The sequence below is a fragment of the Leptodactylus fuscus genome, chromosome 1 (assembly GCF_031893055.1).
Source record: "Leptodactylus fuscus isolate aLepFus1 chromosome 1, aLepFus1.hap2, whole genome shotgun sequence".
In the NCBI taxonomy this organism is placed as follows: Eukaryota; Metazoa; Chordata; class Amphibia; order Anura; family Leptodactylidae; genus Leptodactylus; species Leptodactylus fuscus.
In genome coordinates, this window is record NC_134265.1 from 163,688,326 (window position 1) to 163,709,523 (window position 21,198).

The 21,198-nt window shown below is 37.8% G+C and overlaps 1 protein-coding gene across 7 annotated transcripts in view; it reads right to left on the reverse strand.

Annotated features, from left to right (window-relative positions):
* The window catches only part of NFIB (nuclear factor I B), a 354,487-nt gene that overhangs the window by 18,681 nt on the left and 314,608 nt on the right, over positions 1-21,198 (reverse strand). For all 7 annotated transcript variants that reach the window (XM_075279439.1, XM_075279467.1, XM_075279417.1 and 4 more), the window contains 2 exons: positions 14,015-14,153; positions 11,225-11,307 (listed from right to left, as the gene is read on the reverse strand). In XM_075279439.1, the coding sequence (XP_075135540.1) occupies positions 11,225-11,307; positions 14,015-14,153 (222 nt within the window). The remainder of the gene's footprint in view (positions 1-11,224; positions 11,308-14,014; positions 14,154-21,198) is intronic.

The following is a 21,198-nucleotide window of genomic DNA, read 5'->3' on the forward strand; positions in this document are numbered from 1 at the left end:
TTGTCCTTTGTTTCTAGATTGCTTTTGTGACTGAACTGTAATAGAACAATGCAATGTTGCATTATTAGTAATGGAGTCCCTGACAAGCATCTAGAAAATCTAACTTTAATTAGAACAAAAATAATATTTTGCTAAATTATTATCCGAAGAAAAAAATAAATAAATAAATGAAAGGGCTGCTAGTAATGTTTGTTATTTCAGTGATGTCAGCTATTCTCTTCAAAAGGAGCATTTGCATAATGTCATCTGGACACTGACTTCCTTTAAATGTGTTTCCTCTCCATCGTACATATGTGTAAGGTGACCTTTTATACATTTTCATACCACTGTAGCCGTCACGTGTCATGGTTTTACGTCAAACTGTCATTAATGATAACAGACACAATAAGAGCCTTTGCGGTGTTGATGGGTTGCTTCCTGAGTGTGTTGGGGGCTTTTTTAGCAGTGCCATTTGGGCTTTAGTCTGCAGCGTTCAGCTTCCCTTTTAAACAGATTAAAAACTGAGCTTGACTGATCAATCTATGGAGCAAAAAACAACAGAAAGGAATGGGGGAATGAGGGGAGAAAAAAAAGCTGTGATACAAATGAGTAACTAAAGGATACACCTGGAAAAGAAAGACAGCTACTATTTTTTTTAATTGTTGGGGGGGGGGGGGCATGTTTACGTCGCACTTGGTAAGTTTGTCTTCAGTTTTAGGAGCAAAGAACATAGAAAGTACACAAAAATAAAGCTACCAGGCCTTTGTGTCCTTGGAGCTCAGCCATTTTCCCTGCTCCACCTCATTGTCACAAGCTGTAAGGCTACTGGCTCCCCTCTTTGCGCTGTTTGCAGTAGGATAAAAAAAAATTTACGCACTACCGCCATAACTAAGCCCCACCCCTAATCTGCCCCCCAACTGAAGGTTAAATAGATCAGCAGATGAACACTTTTATACTATGCATGATTTCTGCCAAGCTGCGTCCGGATCATTCTGAAAATGCTGAACATTGACAAACAACAAGGGCAACCTCATTTTGTTAACTGTACTGACTCATTTTTAAGTTTAGTGTTTTTTTAACTCCTTCCCAATAGAACTAAACTACATAGCAGAGATCTGGCAGTAAGGCATGATCTCTATATTTGCTGCCTATTTCTCCTCTGCCACCCGTTCTCAACTCACTCCCCTCCGCTATCCTCTTTTTACTGGTATGGCTCCCACACGGCGAGATTTGGGAAGCCATCCGATTGATATGACATTTAAAAACCGGGAACCTTCTAAAGGTTCCCTGGCCTGTCATAGAAATATAATTGCTGAAACTTGCCTGTGGAAGGCCTCAATACTTATGTGGCACTGTCCCCATAGACTGCAATATCCAGTAGTAGTAGTAGTAGTAGTAGTAGTAGTAGTAGTAGTATTGCAGTCTATGGTACAAGTGACCTAATGATTGAAGGCTAAAATTTATAATAAGTTTTTAAAAAATATATATATATACCGTATTTTTCGGACTATAAGACGCACCTAGGTTTTAGAGGAGGAAAATAGGGAAAAAAAATTTTGAAGCAAAAAATGGTAAAATATTTAATATATGGGAGTTGTAGTTTTGCAACAGCTGCAAGGCCACATTGACAGGTGACCCTGCAGCTGTACGGGGATGCATAGAGTGTTTTTTTTTTGTGGGGCCAGCTGTACTTTTTAGTTATACCATTTTGGGGAATATCTATTGCTTAGATCACCTTTTATTGAAAAAAAACCCGGTGGTTTATGATATATATATATATATATATATATATATATATATATATATATATATATATATATTTTTCTAGGGACAGGAGGTGATTTAGAACTTTTATTTATATTTTTAAAGCTTTTTTTTTTTTTTTTTTACTATTTTATTCCCCCCCGGGGGCTTGAACCTGCGGTCACTTGATCGCAAGTCCCATAGACGGCAATACAACTGTATTGCCGTCTATGGGACATTCTGTCTATTAGTATTACGGCTGGTCATAGAGACCAGCCGCAATACTAATACAGCAGTGACAGGCCCGGGAGCCTCATTAGGCTCCCGGCTGTCACCCGAACAGGTCGGCTCCTGCGATATCGCCGCGCAGGAGCCGGCCTGCAACTCTAAAGGTACGGGGCCGGTGGGGACCGGCCCCGGGGGAGAAGGGGCCACCGATACTGACCCGGCATCCGCTGTACTAGAGAGGCGGATGCCGGGGAGGGATAGACGCCGGGGCCTGAGACATCGCTGCCCTGCCCTGAATGAAGCCAGCGGCGGGGGGACGGAGGAGCAGAATAGCATCACTCCTCCCGCTGCTGGCTTCATGCAGGGCAGAGGAGTGCAGCGATGTCTCAGGCCCCGGCGTCTATCCCTTTCCGGCTTCCGCCTCTCTAGTACAGCGGGTGCCAGGCGCCACATTCAGACTATAAGACGCACCCTTCTTTTCCCCCCAAATTTGGGGGAAAAAAAGTGCGTCTTATAGTCCGAAAAATACGGTATACAAATTCTAATCTAATTTTCCCTAGGATAAATATAAAAGTAAGTAAACAAAGGTAATCATGTTAAGTATCTCCACGGCCAAAAATTCCCTTACTATAAAAATATTTGACCCATATAGTGAACACCGTAGGTGTCAAAAAAAAAAAAAATCTATATATTCATATCACTATTTTTTTTTTTTTTTGCTATATAGTCATCAGACATTCTGCAAAATGGTATAAATAAAAAAATAAAAACTACATCTTGTGCCACAAATAAGATACCTTACACAGCTCTGTAAGTGGAAACATAAAAAAGTACAGTTGTCAGAATATGGCAACTAAAATAATTTTTATGTAGGTTTCAAACTTTTTTGATTTTTATTAAAGTTGTTAAAGCTTTAACATTAGAAATTATATAAATTTGGCATCACTGTGATAGCGTTGACTTGAAGAATATCACTTTTACCACACAGTAAAGAATCATGCGGACATGAAAGCAGATCACAAAGTACTTTTCTGTCCGCATGGAACATGCAGACACCGCGCGTAGAGCACACAGACACCATTATATTGTATGGGGTCCGTGTGCTTTCACTGCACGACGATTGCCAATGCGTTTGGGGGGGGGGGGGTCCCTATGCGGACTCCTCGAACAAATTACCAAATGCAGATGTGAACGAGGCATAAGAGCTAGAAATTCACAATCCAGCACAAGGCCTGAAAATATTGATGGTACTGTGTACTATCATGTCTTCCATTTAATATAACATTTGTATAACAGAGCAGAGATCCAGCACTGCCATCTGTAGTCTATTTCTTTCGTTACTGGGATGAAGAGGGATCAAGGAGCAGAGACCAGTGAGAGACCTGGGCAGCAGGGTTTGGTTAGTATTGCTTCTTTTATGTGTTTATCCCATAACCTTTGCCAAGAAATTTCCCCACCTGAAAACCTCTTCAGGCTGAGCCCCATGTAGCAAAACCCATTAAAAAAATGCAGCAGAAAAAACGCAGCAAAAACACATAACATTTTTCGTTATCATGCAGAAACCGAGCAGAAACCACACGGCCCCATTACAGTCTATGAGGTCTGCAGGTTTCCTAAGGTAACCGTTTTTTATGTGGATTAGGTTTCTGTTCGGGGGTCCCCAAGTGGACCCCCAGAATGGAAACTTGAACGCAGATGTGAACCTAACCTTAGCCTATGTTGTCTCTGAAAGCAAAATCAAAAGTTGACCCATCAGCTTAAATGGAAAGTTGAACACACCAAGTTGTGCTCTAGATATACATAGCAATTAAATTTGGAGGGCGGAATACAAATTTATTATGTGAGAACAGGTTAGAGATAGAGTATACAGATGTAGAGTTCAGAAATACAGCTATGTACCTTCTACGTATTAAAGGGTGAATGCATTTTCTTCTACAATGATCAGAATATGTTAATATTACTGACACTTGAAGCCTACATGTCGGGTTTTTCTGTCCGCTTGGAAAGTCGGACATCTTTACTTGCGGACAGTGAAGGAAGGGCACGGAGTGCAAAAGAACGCTCCCGATGCCCATTTAAATAAATGACAGGTGTCACGGACACAGCTAGTGTCCGCTCCTAGTGTCCGTGCCAGATTTTGAGCAGACACTAGGAGCGGACACTACCTGTCGGACACAGACGGTAGTGTGAACGCTCCCTAAACATACAAGTATACATTTATGTTATTTCCTTTCCTGTGTTACTTGCTGGTCTCTGGAAGAGGGTCTATACATCCTCACTTCTTGCAAACTGTAACTATAAGGGTCCATTCACGCGGACTCATTTTGGCAAAATACACGTGTAAAAAATGTCATTGAAGTCAATGGGAGTCTTATGTTTACACGTGTATTCTTTACACGTGTATTTTGCCAAAATGAGCACGCATTTTCTCAGTGTTTCTTTGTCAATGAACTCTCATTCAATGCAGCTGCTGTATAGCATACGCATTCTCAGATATGGCCACCTTAATATCTTAGTAATGAAAGTAAAATATATTTCATATTCCCTACTGTATTACATAATATTCATCTTTTTAGCAATCTTTTCTTCCCCTTACTACGTGCAAGTACTCGGTAAGTACACAATGCTAATGGTGATGCTAGGATAGTCCAAATCTATTTAGCACTTTAGTGTTTTCTGCTCATTTAATTTCTGTAGGAGCATTTGATTTTTATTCTTTTCTAAGAAAAAGCCTTGGTTGAATATTCTTGACATTACTTCTCATTTCCCAGGGGCATAAATCTGTTTAATACTCTCCACCCTACATCTGACATAACGTTTAGAATGTACCTGTGACGGTACTCCTTTCAGAAGGGTCAATGTGTATTAAAAGGGGTTGTGGGCTGTCTAAATGGCTTTACCACTGCTAAAATCATCCTCTGCTTAATTTAGAATTTCTCTAAGCTAATATAAAATGATTGATAGTGTGCATTTCATGTACCTCTTGGTTCTCGCTTTCATTCATCATGGGATGTTTTAAATGAAATGCATTTAGAACCTGCCACCATCAGAGAGGAATCTCTTAAATCTTTGGAAAGCAGAATGAGGACACAGTAAATCAATCTCACTTTAGTCCTGCCGCACGGGGCAAGCTTTACACTAACAAAGTAATTAAAGCAGCTTTTGTTTGCTCTCTTTATATTCCTCTTCTATTTTTTTGGCAAGAAAATCTGCAGCAGTATAACACCTACCTATCTATCTCGATATGCATGAAGAATCTAGAGTTTGTAAAATATGCGAGGTATAAACATATACATCTTAATGTCATTTAAAAAACAGAAACAAACAAAAAAAACCCATCTAAATACATGTTATGTGCTATGGCACTAGAATGCTTTTACTATGCTCGAGACTAACAGATAACTAAGAAAATTAGCTGATTCAACAGAAATGTGATGTCTGTCTAATAAATGCATTCATTAGCGCTCCTTGTGGATCCAAGTAATACTAGATTATTAGAGATTGTATAACAGAGTCTACGTGGATACTAAATGTATCTGCTAATGCTGTACATAAACTATTCTACATATTAGAAGTATTTTTACTATCTATTACAGTTTTGGTTCCTATTAGCATACAAAGTTTAATAGTACTGTATGTTTACACGGCAATACTAGAATCTTTACGTGTTGTTTCTGACACAAGTTGGCACCAACTAACCTCAATCAATGGAGCTAATCATTGTACGGCTACCAACCCCAATTTCAATGCTGAAAAAACAGATGTGCCCGTCACTAACTTCCATTAAAAACAATGATACATAAGTAAGGACATTTGTAAATATGGATTTCCTTTACAAAATGCAACAAACACCTTGTTAGAAATCCTCCCTGTAAACATACTCAGAAGGGGTTATCTAATGAAGACAAGCACTTTTCATATACTCTGTTAGGGCATAAAGATGTCAAGAGGGGGGAGGGGGTCTCCTGCTGGTGAGTAAAGAAATGCTAAGGAAGAGGGGGTCTCACTCTGACAGGTCATGTATTACGTGATTGGCTATTCATTTATACACTGTCTACCAATAAGTATTTGGACACCCATGCAAATGAAGATACAGTATCTGCGGTCGTGATGTATGTCACGCCTTCTGCCATTAAATAGGAAACAGCATTGGCATTAGTGCATTGGCATTAGTCGCATGCAAGATGCCACAAACTGCAGAGTTGTCCAATTTTAAGAAAGGGGTAATTGTCGGATACCACAGAAAAGGTTGATCCTTAAGGGACATAGCAAGTGAACTGAATTACCCCAAATCAACAGTGGCCTATATGATTACAAAGTGGAAGGTGAACGGTTATTGTCAGAATGTGCCCCGAGTTGACAGACCCCCGAAACTGGGAGATAGAGACCAACGCATGCTGGCCAGAGAAATCACACCCAACCGATGGCTCACATACACCAGGAGTTTCACCAGGCATCCGGGAGTATTGTGTCCATCAATCCCATCCGTAAGGAAGCATCTGCTGGGTTCTACCAACTATTGAATATCAATAAATGTTGTTTTCTATTCTACCACAGGGGTCCAAATACTTATTGGTAGTCAGTGTATGGCTACCATGTAATACTACGTGCTTGCCCCGGTGTGGTTTTTTAGTGCAGTGTATCTCCTGGAGCTACATTTTTCTTGAAATGTCAAGTAATGCTAGTATGTATAATTTAGGAGATACAATATTACTCTATGATGTCCTGTTTGCTAAAACTACATTCTGTATTTTAGGCGTACTCTGCAGTATTCATGGGGAGTTTGATATCCTGCAGCTCTGTGTGTACACAACACCCTGGGATATATCTATGATCATCTTCATGCTCATTGTAAGTGTGATTTCAGTCATGTTTGTCCGCAGTGGTGATAATAGCGCCCTGCTAAAACTACGAAATGTATATATACATAAACCATTGTACCACTGCTGTTGTAATGTTTTATTGAAGACACTATTAGAATATAGAGAAGAAAAAGTCCTGGGTTAAATAATGATCGTCTTAAGTGCAATTGATAATATTGCTACAAGATTTATGCTGAGTCCCAATAGCTATATTGATCCTGGAGAAAATTAGACTTCTGAAAGGTCATGGCTCATTTCTTATACGAGTCTAATTCTACCAATGTTTAGTAATACTAAGGATTATTATACGACAATACTATAATTCTGTGATATTAAAATTGTTTTATAGAAAATATTACGAAATCATAAATACTCACTGCCTCAGGCTAAATTCATACTCCTGAATATGATATGATAAAATAAGAAATAACTAAGTCTACTTATGGAAGCAGTCAAATACAGGCAGACTAGCAGGCTGAGCTTTATATACCCCAAATAAACCCAAGTAAGTTTGGAGATACAAATGGAGCGTTTGTTGCTATTTTTGTTCAGGCTTTGCTGCTTTTGGTACAAGTCAAAGCCAGGAGTGAATTTTTTGTCGGAAGGAGAAATGTAAGTGCTTCCTTTACACTTCTGGCTCCTCGGGAATCCACTCCACTCCACAGAGTAAAACTCTCCATCTGTGTCTGCAGCTTTAATCTGTGAGTGTGTCCTGGGAGATTGACAGCTACCTTTTGCATGGGCTAGACATGAATTATAATTAGACTACTTGTCCTCCTGGAAGATGGAGACCACTAAAAGAAATTTACAGTATACCTCTACAAACATCATGTGACTCATAATGTCTGATCCTGAGCACGTAACAATACACAAATCATGTAGGTCATAGGCCTGTGGGCTCCCTAACTGTGGTGAGATTAGAAACTGACAGATTGTCCCACCACTCATTTTACCCTAATTCCCCACTGCTTGTAGGCACAAAATATGGTCATGGCCGTAAGTGTTGGCACCCTTGAAATTTTTCCTGTAAATGAAGTATTTGTCCCAGAAAATTATTGCAATTGCACGTGCTTTGTTATGCTTTGTTATTTCTTTTGTATGTACACAAACGACAGAAAAAAAAAAAAAAAAAAATTATATAATTTCATGTAAAAAATGGGTCAGACAAAATTACTGGCACCCTCAACTTAATATTTGGTTGCACAACCTTTGGAATAAATAACTGAAATCAATTGCTTCCTATAACCATCAACAAGCTTCTTACACTTCTCAACTGGAATTTTGGACCACTCTTCTTTTGCAAACTCCTTCAGGTCTCTCATATTTGAAGGGTGCCTTCTCCCAACAGTAATTTTAAGATGTCACCACAGGTGTTCACTGGATCTTAATTCCAGATACACTGCTGATCAGTTCAGGACTTTCCATTTTTTTTGTTTCCATTCATTTCTGGGTGGTATCTGAAGTATGTTTGGGGTCATTGTCCTGCTGGAAGACCCATGACCTAGGACGCAAACCCAGCTTTCTGACACTGGGCCCAACATTGTAACCCAAAATCCTTCAGTAATCTTCAGATTTCAGGATGCCTTGCATACAGTCAAGATAATCAATGCCATAGGCAGCAAAGCAACCCCAAAACATCTTTGAACCTCCACTATATTTGACTGTTGGTACTGTGTTCTTTTCTTTGTAGGCTTCACTTCACTCTGTTTTTGGTAAACTGAAGAAAGCTTTATCTTAGTTTCATGTGTCTACAAGATATTTTCCCTGAACGATTTTGGCTTACTCACATACATTTTGGCAAACTGTAGACTAGCCTTTTTATGTCTCTGTGTCAGCAGCGGGCTCCTCCTGGCTCTCCTGCTATGGCATTTCATTTCATTCAAATGTCGGCGGACAGTTCACACTGACGCTGACGCACCCTAAGCCTGCAGGACAGCTTGAATTTTTTTGGAACTTGATTGGGGCTGCTTATCCACCATCCAGATTATCCTGCGTTGCAGCCTTTCATCAATTTGTCTTTTCCATCCACATCCAGGGAGATTATCTACAGTATCCTAGGTTGTAAACTTCTTGATTATGTTGCACACCCCATGGACAAGGGAACATCTAGCTCTCTGGAGATGAACTTTTAACCTTGAGATTGTGGATGTTTTTCCACAATTTTGGCTCTCAAGTCCTTTTAATCATTTCTCGTCTCCTCTTTCTGTTCTTCATGCTTAGTGTGGCACTCACAGACACACAATGCAAAGATTGAGTCAATTTTTATATGGATTCAAATGTTATTTTTATAGTGCCCACACCTGTTACTTGTCACAGATGAGAATGAACGAGCATCACTTGCTTGAAGCAAAGTTATTTACCCACAATTTTGAAAAGGTGCAAACAATCTTGTCCGGCCTATTTTTGGATTTTTGTGTGAAGTTATGTCCAATTTACCTATTTTTCTCTGCTGTTTTGTGTTGTTCCAATCCACAGAAAGGAATTAAGCATGTGTATAACAAAACATGTTTAATTGCAATAATTTTCTAGGAGAAAAACTTCATGTACAGGAAAACTTTCAGGAATGCAAGCATTTATGGTCATGACAGTGAATTGTCCCACGCCATAGAAGTGGAGACAAATTTGTTAGACTGCTTGAGTATTTGGACTGACAGAGGATTCCTATATAAAGCTCACTGAACTGTAAAATGTTGTAATTTTTGTTTGTGTTAATATTTGTTTAACATTTTTGGTAGGAAAAATTAAAAGACTTCTGGACAATATGTGTACAGCGCTGCAGAATATGTTTGCTCTATCTAAGCCATTTGGAATAACTAAAATAATACACTGCAGCCTCTAGAATTGCCCTAGGTGCCATTGAAAGTATTCAACTCAAATTTCTGCCCAGATGGTGAAAGAAATCTTTAGGTCAATTCCCAGTTCAGTAAAGAAAGTCAACTCATTATAGTAAGATGTCCACTGTCCAGTCAGTTCTTTATGTCATCAGTACAACGTCTAGAAAATGGTTTTGAAAGGGTTTTTTTTTTTTTATCTTGGTCTATCTTCTGAATAGGCCTCTGGATAGGCCATCAGCATCTGATTGTTGTGGGCAGATATCTGACCATTTTGGACTGCTACCAGGCCTAGCACCATACACAGCTGTAAGCAAATGGCTCCACATATTATATAGTGGCCATGTAGCATTACTGTAGTTCAGCTCCCATTTAAGTGAATAGGGGAAGAGCTGTAATAATGCGGCTCAACCACTATACAATGAACAGAGCCATCTGCTTCCAGGTCTCTATACCATTGGGCATGAAGGCAGTTCTGAACAACTGAATGATCTAAACTCCATCTGTTTTGTAGCTCTTTGAAAGAATAAAAATAAAGCCTGACTGTTTCACTCAGAGATTGGATATCAATATTCCCAAGAATATGGCAAACCCTATTAGTCTTAGTAATTTGAATATAAACTTTGTTTTACAGAATCATCTAGTCTAAAACGTTTCAGTTGGGCTATAAGTGTGGCTATAAGAATTGTTGAAAATATTCTCCCAAATCTCCTTAGGCTATGCCATATATGTCTGATAGATGTGGATCCAACCTCTGGGATTCATAATTATCTCCAGAACCATGGTCACCAGATTCCTGTTATACATGGTGATGTGGTTGCTGGTCCCCACATCTAGTAGGACAATAAATGGAGAGATGGACGCTCTTGTTTGTCCATCTAGGTTAGGAATCTATTGTTCTCCACAGAAATGGAGGTTCCAGAGATACAGACTCAAACATATGTACATTTTGCTTCTTAGCAAATAATTTTTTATAGAGTTAAAACTAGCAACATCTCATGAGTGGGGAGGCTAATACCGAATCCGAAATGCATTAAAACAAAAAACTTGTTACAGCAGATACCACTGTTTCATTACAGCAACTAAAGACAAACATATAATTCAATGCAAAATCAGCAGAGCTAATCCTGGCTGAAAACATGAGTGATAGCTAAATGTGTCAGGTAGAGGAGTGTCTGGCCTGGAATGTAACCTGCCTGCATTTTACATGCTAGATCCAATTGTATTCTAACATACATAAACCTATCATAATTTGTAGTGTGGTGAATTACAGGAACTTCTCTTGAGTGAGTCTTGTGTAAATATAATGAAATATATAACTGGTAAAAATAAAAGGGAGCAAGCTCTATGTGTCATTGGCTGAACTTACTGCATCCCATAATGTACGCTCGCTGAGTGTCTTAAGGGACACTTTTTTGTGACACGGACACATTCAATTAAATGTGTTGATATTTAACATGCCCGGTCATGATCAGACAGGATTTTACTTTAATCCAAACTATTATGAGTGGTATCATGCATGCTTTTATGACACTATCCACACATCTCAGAATCATTACGCCTGATGTGAAAGCAGCCCACCTGTTGCTGGTGTAGGAAGGCTGGATCTCTAGGGCTTAGTCCCACATATCGGTTGGCTTGTGATGTGCCAGAGGCTGTGTAGGCTGGGAAAAGAGACAAAATGGATACAATGAAAATAGAGCTACAGTAGGATCAGAGTCATAATGCTTAAATGGAACCTGTCAAGACCTTTTGCCTCGACCCCCTTCTCTTAAACCACCACTACTGTGCCATAGTACAGGGAACTATGGGGGAGATTTAGGAAATCATCATTGGTGCTCATAGAATCCAATCAAAGCACAATTCTTATTCCTTACAGCACTCTCGAAAACTGGAAGCTGTGTCATGATTGGTTTCTATAGGTAACAAATGCAGTATTTCTTTCACATGGTATTTAGAAATCTGCCACAGTGTTTCAATACTATACCATGGCACATACTGGGTGCAAATTACTCTGAAAAATCACTGCCATTTCTGGCCCCATTGACATCACACCTAACTACACAGTACATGAACCTTGGTGACTTGTGATGATAAATTCTGGAGGGACAAAACCCAGATGGAAGTCTGTCAGACTGACTGTTCATTTGAGTGACACTACCTCCATGATTTTTAAGGGTAATCTGAATGTGGGGCACAACAGTTAAAATTCTTTTGAGACAATAGTAACAAGTTTAGGAGGAATTTATCAACGCATCTAATTCAGTTTTCGGGTGTGGGTGGGTTTAACTGTGGTGCATCTTTGGCGCATTTCCCTTCTTGTGCCCAAAATACATCACATCCCTTACTGTGCACCTCACTCACCACTTTCTGTTAAAGTGAGTGAAGCAGGGCAGACTGGGCCAGGGCGTGGACACCTTGACTTGACATATTTATTATAACTCATGTCTGACTGGACTGAGTTATACAAAAAATCTACACCAGTTCCCCCTTGGGATAGATTTCCATTCCAGTGCACGGTAGTGCGCCTGATTTATTAAATGGCCCTGGAGAAAACTCCAGTCTTAATAAATTCCTCCCATAGTCTCCTCCATTATAACATGGCCCTAAAGGGTTTACTTTAACTGGCTGGATTTCTTCTCATATTTTCCAAGAATCAATAACTGGGTATAAGTAATATATACATATATACACATATATATCTTACTCCCTAAAACACAGCATAGTGTTAGCAATTCTTCAACCTTTATGACAGTATCCTGATCAGAAGGGTAACAAATCCTTGTAGATACTAGTTAGAATGTTATTTTCTTAGTATTAGACTGGTAATACTACAGAGGCATTTGCTGCTTGTATTTTCCATTTTTGACTCTTCTTCTTCATTACATATCATTCCTTTACTAGATATCATTCCATAGACTGAAAATGTCTATGAAGCCAGCATATAATGAAATACATTCCACAAAACATTGCATCATGCTACCAAATCCAAGCGGGCTTATTTCAGTGTATGTAATTGTGTTCTAAATCCAGATCCTATAAAAAAAATATTGCATTTTCTACAGTGAATTACAAATCTGTGTAAATATTTTTGTACTATACAATTTAATAAAACTGTAAGATTTTTACTGAAACTGTAATATTAGTATTTAAGATATTTCAGCTGATGAACTTCAGTTTATTAAATCAATAAAAGTTGTTTAATCTCAGGAATTTTACAGCATATACTTACGTTTGGATTTCGCAGTTTACACATAGACATTATCTACATAAGATGAATAAACTTAAAGCGTACCTCCAATTATGGAACAACTTTTCATAAATGAATAGAACAAATCTGTAATATATGCTCACAGGTAGCCTGTTATTATAAGCCTGCTTTTCCCCTTCTCTTGTCCACAAACTAATGTGTCAAAAGCAAATTATCTTGATAAATGGAAAAGGAATTAAAAATAAATAAATATATATATATATATATATATATATATATAATTATTATTATTATTATTATTATTATTAATAATATAAGAAATATTACAAAGTTTCTTAATTTCACATGTACTATAAATTTATGAAATGATTTTTTTTATTGGAGGTATGATTTAAATATATTGCATTAATCTATCTTGAACTGATCCTGAGTTACACCCTATATTTCAGTCCAGAGCTGCATTCACAATTCTGCATGTTTCAGCGTTGAAATATCCTAGCATTCCTTTGTGGCCTAACGTCTAAATAGGGTTCACAACAGTGATTTGCGTGCTGGGAAATGTCTAGGCTACAGCACAACTTGTAAAAATGTCACATACTAGATGCCAAGTGAAAAGGCATAAACAGCAAAGATAAATCTGAATTTTGGATGATTTTAGAGATTAAATAATCTTGCTTTGAATAGCCTTGCTTGAATTTGTAAAATATACAATCATCGACATGATTTTTAAGAATTCCTAATACAAATATACACTTCTACAGGACCGTTCTTGAGGCACTGTTGTTACTCACACAATCATAGGTCCTCATTAAAAAGTAATGATATGGTGATTACATAAAATCCATGTAATCATACATTTGTCATACTTTCATTTATTATCTCTTTCACCAAGTGTATATCCTCAAGCAATCCTCAATTAGACAAGATTAGTTAATCTCTTGGCACTGTTACTACCAGATCATTATTTGGTCAGCTTGATATAAATTGCAGAAATCTTTGATTCCGCAGCGTAGCTTAATCTGCTAACCTAAAATAATCATTCTGACAATTAAGACTTTAATACTCACGTCCAACCCTAAAGGAAATGCCATGTGGATTCGACTAAACTTCAACGTAACACTAGATACTGTAAAACATACTAGTGGTTAAATGTAGCTCACCTTCAGTGGATGTAGTGATGGGCTTCGTGTCCGTCATGGTTAGTGTCACAGGTCTCACTGCACCATGATGAGGTGATGGCGCCAACACAGGAGTAAAGTGGCCAGGCACCTTTCCTACAACTTGCCCACTGCTATTAGGCTGTGGAGAAATGACAGAAATATTATTATTGAATAGTTGACCATCAGCCTATATTTCCAGTGTACAGGACCATAAATGAATGTAAACATTGGAGATGGATAATTTCTTCACATTAGATCTCTCAATGCAAACAATCAAAATACTTCATCATGAACTTTACATCAGAACTTGAGATTGTTTACCACCGGCATGGAAAGCTAAATCTTTCTAAAGATTAACACTTGTTAGAATCTTCTTCTGAAAATAACTAGTTTGCAATCCTTAATCTTTTCATGTCTTCGATTTAACACACAAAGACAAAAACATTCTAATTAAATATATTATATAACAAATGAATTGGAATAGGATTGAAGAGGCAAATAGAAAAGTTAAACCTGGAAGAAGGAGAGGGAAAGTTGTATCCTTACATGCTGTCAGCCAGACCAGCAGCAGTTGCTAATGTGTCTATTGAAACTGTCACACAAGACAAAACAACAGAAAAGACTCTATAACAAGCTACATAGAATTTAATCACAATAGAGTCATTGAAACACACAAAAATCACTACATGCATTTTAAGAAAACTGCAAAAAGCAGTCTAAGAGATACTTTCCATGTGCCTACAGTCTGTATTTATATAGACCTTTTTTCCAATTTACAATTAGTTCTTAGGGTTGCTCCTTATTTGCCCATATACTGTCATTGTCACTGTCATTTTTGTTGGGAGGGGTGAAGTATCTATCCCAAAGAAGACTTTCAGGAAAATGATTTCCACGTGGATCCTGTTTCCAGTAATGTGCTGACACAGATTACCTGGTCAAAAAAAGAGGTCAGTACAGAAGGAACTGCTGCCCTTTAGTTTATCTTCAGCCTGTGTAAATATATAATGTGATGGTACATATTATTACAACTATTCCTTTAATATTTGGACGGGGATTTCTCAATTAAACACGAGTCAAAAGAAAAACAAATGGGGATCAGGCATCATTTTATTTTAAACAGACAGAGGCTTGTATGTTTTGCTTTGTTCCATGCTTGAGGAATTATGGAAGGCTGAGAATATATTTTTACAAGTGTAAAACAACAATATGCACAGATGATTCTTTATCACTTACTGACGCAGCATTCTCCAGCTATGGACTGCTGTCATGTGGCAATGGCGGTCAGACTTTTGCTCGGACTCAGGTGTTGAACTGCAGTAAAAAGCTTTCCAACAAAGGCATCTGGCAGTTTGGCAAGCTTTGGAGCCAGTTGTGATCACAGCTTTGGGGCTGCCTTGGGGTACGCCATTTGTCTTGGAAGCTGATCAAGTCTGTAATCATTGTTTTGGCCATGACAACATCTTCTTTTTCTATGCTAAAAATAATTCATGTGCTATCTGTCTATAATGTGTCTGCAAATGTAGTAGAATTCCCAATATATAAGTCATGCAATTCAAACATTTCCTTATTCTTGAACCATTGCCATTTATTTCACATAAAATGCTAGAAAAAAAAATTACCTTGCAAAAGTTTAAGCAACATAGAATTTAATTCAAACCCCATACTCTTCAATACAATCCCTCTATCAAGTAGAAAAACACCACTCTGTGTCATGGATGGCACTTACTACAATGTTAAACGTCAACCTACAGAAATATTGTATTCATTTACATCAGGTATTCATACGCTGTTATATTCTAAGTTGGCCCTGTATTACATATGTCACCAAGAACTTGACCTATTTTCACTATTTGCCAACAACCTGAACTATGGAAATGACAATAGACTGAGATTCCAAAATTATCAAGTCATACTGCTGCAAGTTTGCCACTGCATAAATTGTTGGGGTATGATGATAATATCCTATATTCTGCTGCAAGTACATTTATATTATCACTCTGATAATCTAAGAACTGTTGATCCAACAACTAGTTGTGATAATTTACTGTATTCAGGGGATCTATGTTGTTCAATATTCTTCCTCTAGACCAAGCCACTCCAATTATTCTAAATGTTTTTGCCCTGCTCACTGTGATTTGCGTCAGTTGGATGCCAGTCGAGGGCCCATCACGGCCAATATTGGCTACAATTCATGACACTCCACCAAGATGAAAGCAAAATTATGAAATATTTATTGACAAGATAAGTCAAGCCCAGGCATAATATGGCACGACAATGTAGTACAGATTATTTTTCCACATTTTTTAGTCAAAGCAACTCTGTACATAAAACAATTTTAATGGAAGGTGTCTGGGTGACTGTGTTCCTCCAAGTGGAATTGACATACCTTGTCAAAAACTACTCCAATTCTTTTGTGAAAATAGCTATTTAGTTATTTTATTTATTTATTTTTTTAATGTAGATTGTGAGCCCCATATATGGATCACAATGCACATTTTTCCCTATCAGTATGTCTTTGTAGAATGGGAGGAAATCCACACAAGCACGGGGAGAACATACAAACTCCTTGCAGGTGCTGTTCTGGTGGGATTGGAACCCAGGACTCCAGTGCTGCAAGGCTGCAGTGCTAACCACTGAGCCACCGTGTTGCCCCCTTTTGTAAAAATGGTTTCAATATTTGATCTGTCAACTGTAGATAATGAATGGAATGAAGGTAAAGAAAAATAAAGAAAGAATATGATGATTTGTGTTTATGGACTGTCAATATACAGTCACCGTATTATTCTCATTAGAGCTTCATTTTAAATTCTGACTTTAAAAAGCTACTTAATCTACCTCTATCTTAGAATCCAGAAAGGATTCTAGAAAGGTAGAATATTGAACTGTTTGTTTAAAAAACACTCACAGAAGTTGACCCATGAGATCCAGGCCCTGTTGAGAACTAAATCCCTAATTCTAACTACTGATAATCTTTTTTTTTTTTTTTACATAGATTGTAAACCCCACAATGTACATTTTTCCCTATCAGTATGGCTTTGGGGTATGGGAGGAAATCCACGAAAACACAGGGAAAACATACAAACTCCTTGCAGATGTTGTCCATGGCAGGACTCTGACCCAGGACTCCAGCGCTACAAGGCTGTAGTGCTTAACCACTGAGCCAACATGTTGTCTTAACTACTATTACTCTTATAAGGTTCTGAACAACAGTCCCTCCGTTGATTCCAGATATAGTTCTAGAAATTGATACAGGGTGTTACAATGTGAGACAGATGATCTTTAAACACCGTACACTTTTCTGCCACATTCTGCAAAAGAGCTGTATTTTCTTGTTGCAGATTTTGCTGCATTTCTAAAGCCAATGTCAAGAGTGGATTTAGCAGAAGGACGTATAAGTGCTTCCCATGTAATTCCCACTCTTTAACTTAGACACATGTGTAACAAAAGAACTTCTTTCAAGATATCAGTATATATACCATCTATCTGTTCCATGTTTTTCAGTTGCTCCAGATTCCTATCCATGCCCCTGTCCATCATCCAGCTTCATTATCACATAATTTGTTTTACTTAACCTACAGAAGGAAAATTGTCCACTTTGTTTTGCGATTTACACCAATATGAGCTTTATAGCTGTAAACAATTTTTTCCTTACATATTCAATTGAAAGGCATAGCTGTTTCTCTATAATCAGTGCAGCGGTAATATAATTACACCACAAAATTGCTGTGGGGACTACAAGACAGAACAGTTGCTTGTCCTAACAATCTAAATGAGAGCATTACAGAGCATGGCTGGGGAAGAACAGTTCATTCTAGGTAAAAGCTGGCATGGTATCTGTTATTTCCATCTGTAGTGCTGTTAAACGGGAACCCATTCACAGACGCAGATATTTCTGTACAGGAAGGCCACACATTCTGCCCAGATGATATTATATTTCATATATTGTTTCCTATCTTAAAAAGACCCTGTTTCTTTAGAAGAAGATTCTTCCTGACACGTGTGGTAAATGTTTTACGTGGCTCTTTATTTAACTTGTGGCTTTCTATAACTAGAAATAGAAAAATATCTACCATTGGTTGGCAATAAATACAAGATAGGTCAATTCACTACGCTAAAACATTCTAATGTATATTTTAATGAATGAGTCTAAAATAAATTGTTCTTCTTCATTTGCTCTTGTACATAGCCATGGCCTGTAAACACTTGGAGTTGATGAGGTCTATGACATGCTATGCACACTAATCTGTAATGCTGACACAAGGCTAGAATATATTACTCTGGGCGTTGAAGCCAAATAAAGCACATTACATATCAGATCCTGAGAGACTTTTTACAGCTGCTGGCTCACTTTGCAGCAGATGCTTTGCTTTCTGACCTTTTTGCAGCACTGTCCTCTGCATCACATCATGTACCACGCCAGGTTGGCCATACTGCTAGCACATATTGCATTCCTGCTGTTGCTATCTGCATTCCCTCAGATGTATTGAACTGATGAAACGGTTCATATTCAGGGACTTTTTCCCTGTATCTGGTAACTTAAGTGCACTTTTTATTTATATGTATGCCATGGTCTCGGAAATTTGGGCAAATGAAGCAAAATTAAGCTAAATTTTATTTGTGCAGATGAGAGATTGGCTAGAAGTGTAAAGTGTGGTACGCACAGCGAAGACGTGAAGTAATGCTTCAGTGTGCTATTGCTATACAGTTTAGTTGTCTAAACATTTCACATACAATGATGGCTGTGTGCAAGCTACAGTGTATCAGTGTTTGCTTGTGTGTAAACAAGACATGTAAAGGGACTGTACAGATTTAGAGACAGAAACGTGAAAAAAAATTCATTATTCATTCATATAGTGTCTGTTGGTAAATAATCCCAGACATAAACATGCCATATATCTAATATGCCCATAGACTATGAGTCAAAACCAGGCTGAGAGAGTGTCCTTTAGGGATGTATTTGGTAAGTAAACATCACTATAACTTTTTTTTGTCAATTGTATTTACCTATACTCAAATGACTGAAACTGCAGTCAACTTACTACTATATGAAATGCTGTAAACAACACTGAAAGGTTAGGAGAAAGAAAGTCTATATACAGTACATATAGCTCTGTTATCTGTTTTGCTCGCATGAGTGATATTTATTGCAATTCACATAAAATGATTTTCTTACATACATCATTCAGCTACATTATAACTGCACATAAAGTAGCTTTAACTGATACAAGCCATGTGTCTTTAACAATCCCTTTATAATACTAAGTTGTTTCAATAAAAATTAATGTAGCAAAGTAAACTAAGTTGCATAAAATTGTTATTAGTCTCAAATTATTTCTGAAATAAATCCAAAAGACAGTGAACAAATCTTTCCCAGCAAGCAAGCAGGCTATAAAATTTCTTGTCTGAGTTTGTGATATAAGGGTTTAAAGGTTTAAACCATAAACATAAATCATTTTATTTATAAGTATTCAGATGTCAAATCAGATGTCAGATATGGAAATAAAATAAGAGGAGTGACAAAGTAGGTAAAAGATGTTCACTTTCACCCAGAGGACCATCGCAACTTGGATTGGCAGGAGGAATACAAATAAAACTGCACCACCCCACTACCTAACCAGTGAACATCGATATAAAGCGCAATGTGATGTGACAAAGGTAGATACTTGAGGTGGAGACGCCTGTGACCCAATAAGGTTGCGTAAAGACCAACAATAGGCCGGCCTTCTTGAAGAAATTAGTTTTCAAGACATTTTGAAAATGGAAGATGTTAGGAGAAAAAGTAATGTATAGGGTAGCACGTTTCACTAAATGGCTGTAGCATAGGACAGGCACAAGAGGATATAATGGCAGAGGATGAAGGGCTAGGTCATCGGCTGAGAGAGGACAAATGTGTTAGTAAATGGAGATGAGAACATTGTGGAGTGCTTTAGATGCTAGGAGAATTCTCAGCTCAATTCTACAAGAGCCTATCAGAGAGATATCAGCGGCCATTAGTATAGCCGCCAGACAAGAAGACATGGCTGCTGTGTTTATGAAGGCCTGAAGTGAAATGCCAGTCAGTAGTGAGTTACAAAAATCTAGGTGAGAAAGGATCAGGGTCGAGATTAGTGGTGATGTAGGGATGGATACCAGATATGCTTCCCAGGTATTTATTATATGGAGCTGCACATAACTCACGCACAATGTTTAATAGCTGTAGAAAGCACAGAATAGAATGCCAAAAGATATCTTTTCCACAATTTCCTGTAGTCGATAAATTTATTCCAAGGCTTATGGAACAAATGAGGTTGACCATGAGAATGAGCATCCAGTATGACTCTCTCAGATGACTTATCGGATGGAGGAGTACAGACATTATACTTTCTCCAGTTTTATCTTTGTATTTCTTCAAAGTGACCTCTTAAGTGTTTCATTTTGGCTGTCTCATGTGTTGAATGGATATATTACATGAGTTTCATAATGTGAATCCTTTCTAGGTTGGAAAGTATTGACTTACATTTCCAAAAAGCAGTAACAGTCTTCATGGCTGTTGTGTGACAGAAATGAAGCAATACTTTTAGGGGGGTGGGAAACAAAATTCTGCGAATGATACGCCAGATTTACAGTGGCCTGGCTTGTCAATTTTTATTAGATATGCCACGACCACGGCGCTTAAAATGTAATGAAATTCTAAGCACATGACTGATCTGTTTGGGATATTTACTACAAAAACATTAGCAAATAGGTGTTACATCCTTAATAGTGTTGTTAACCTTTCTAAGACTGTAGAAAAAGTGCTAAATATGTCAAACCTGACCTTGGCAGATTGAATACTTGCATCAAATCTTTGTGTGAACTACATGACTAAGCACAAGAGTATCCCATCCAAAAATGATGGGACATGACATATAAAACTACACACAGAGCAGGAGTTGAATCCTTCCCCAATTACACTCTCTGAATAAACAAAACATTAAAAATAAAAAGTCTTAAGGGAAAAATTTTGATTTCGTAAGTATCTCTGTTCCAAAACAGAGACATCTTTAGCCATCTGTGTATTCACAGAATAGAGATATTGCGTAAATCTCAATCAGTCCAGTGGATAAAACTGAATGTGCGCAGCATATGGACAACTGCTAACAGGAACCATTTCTGAAAGGTTGTATATTATACATTTCTTTACCACAGATACCACACCGTAAATC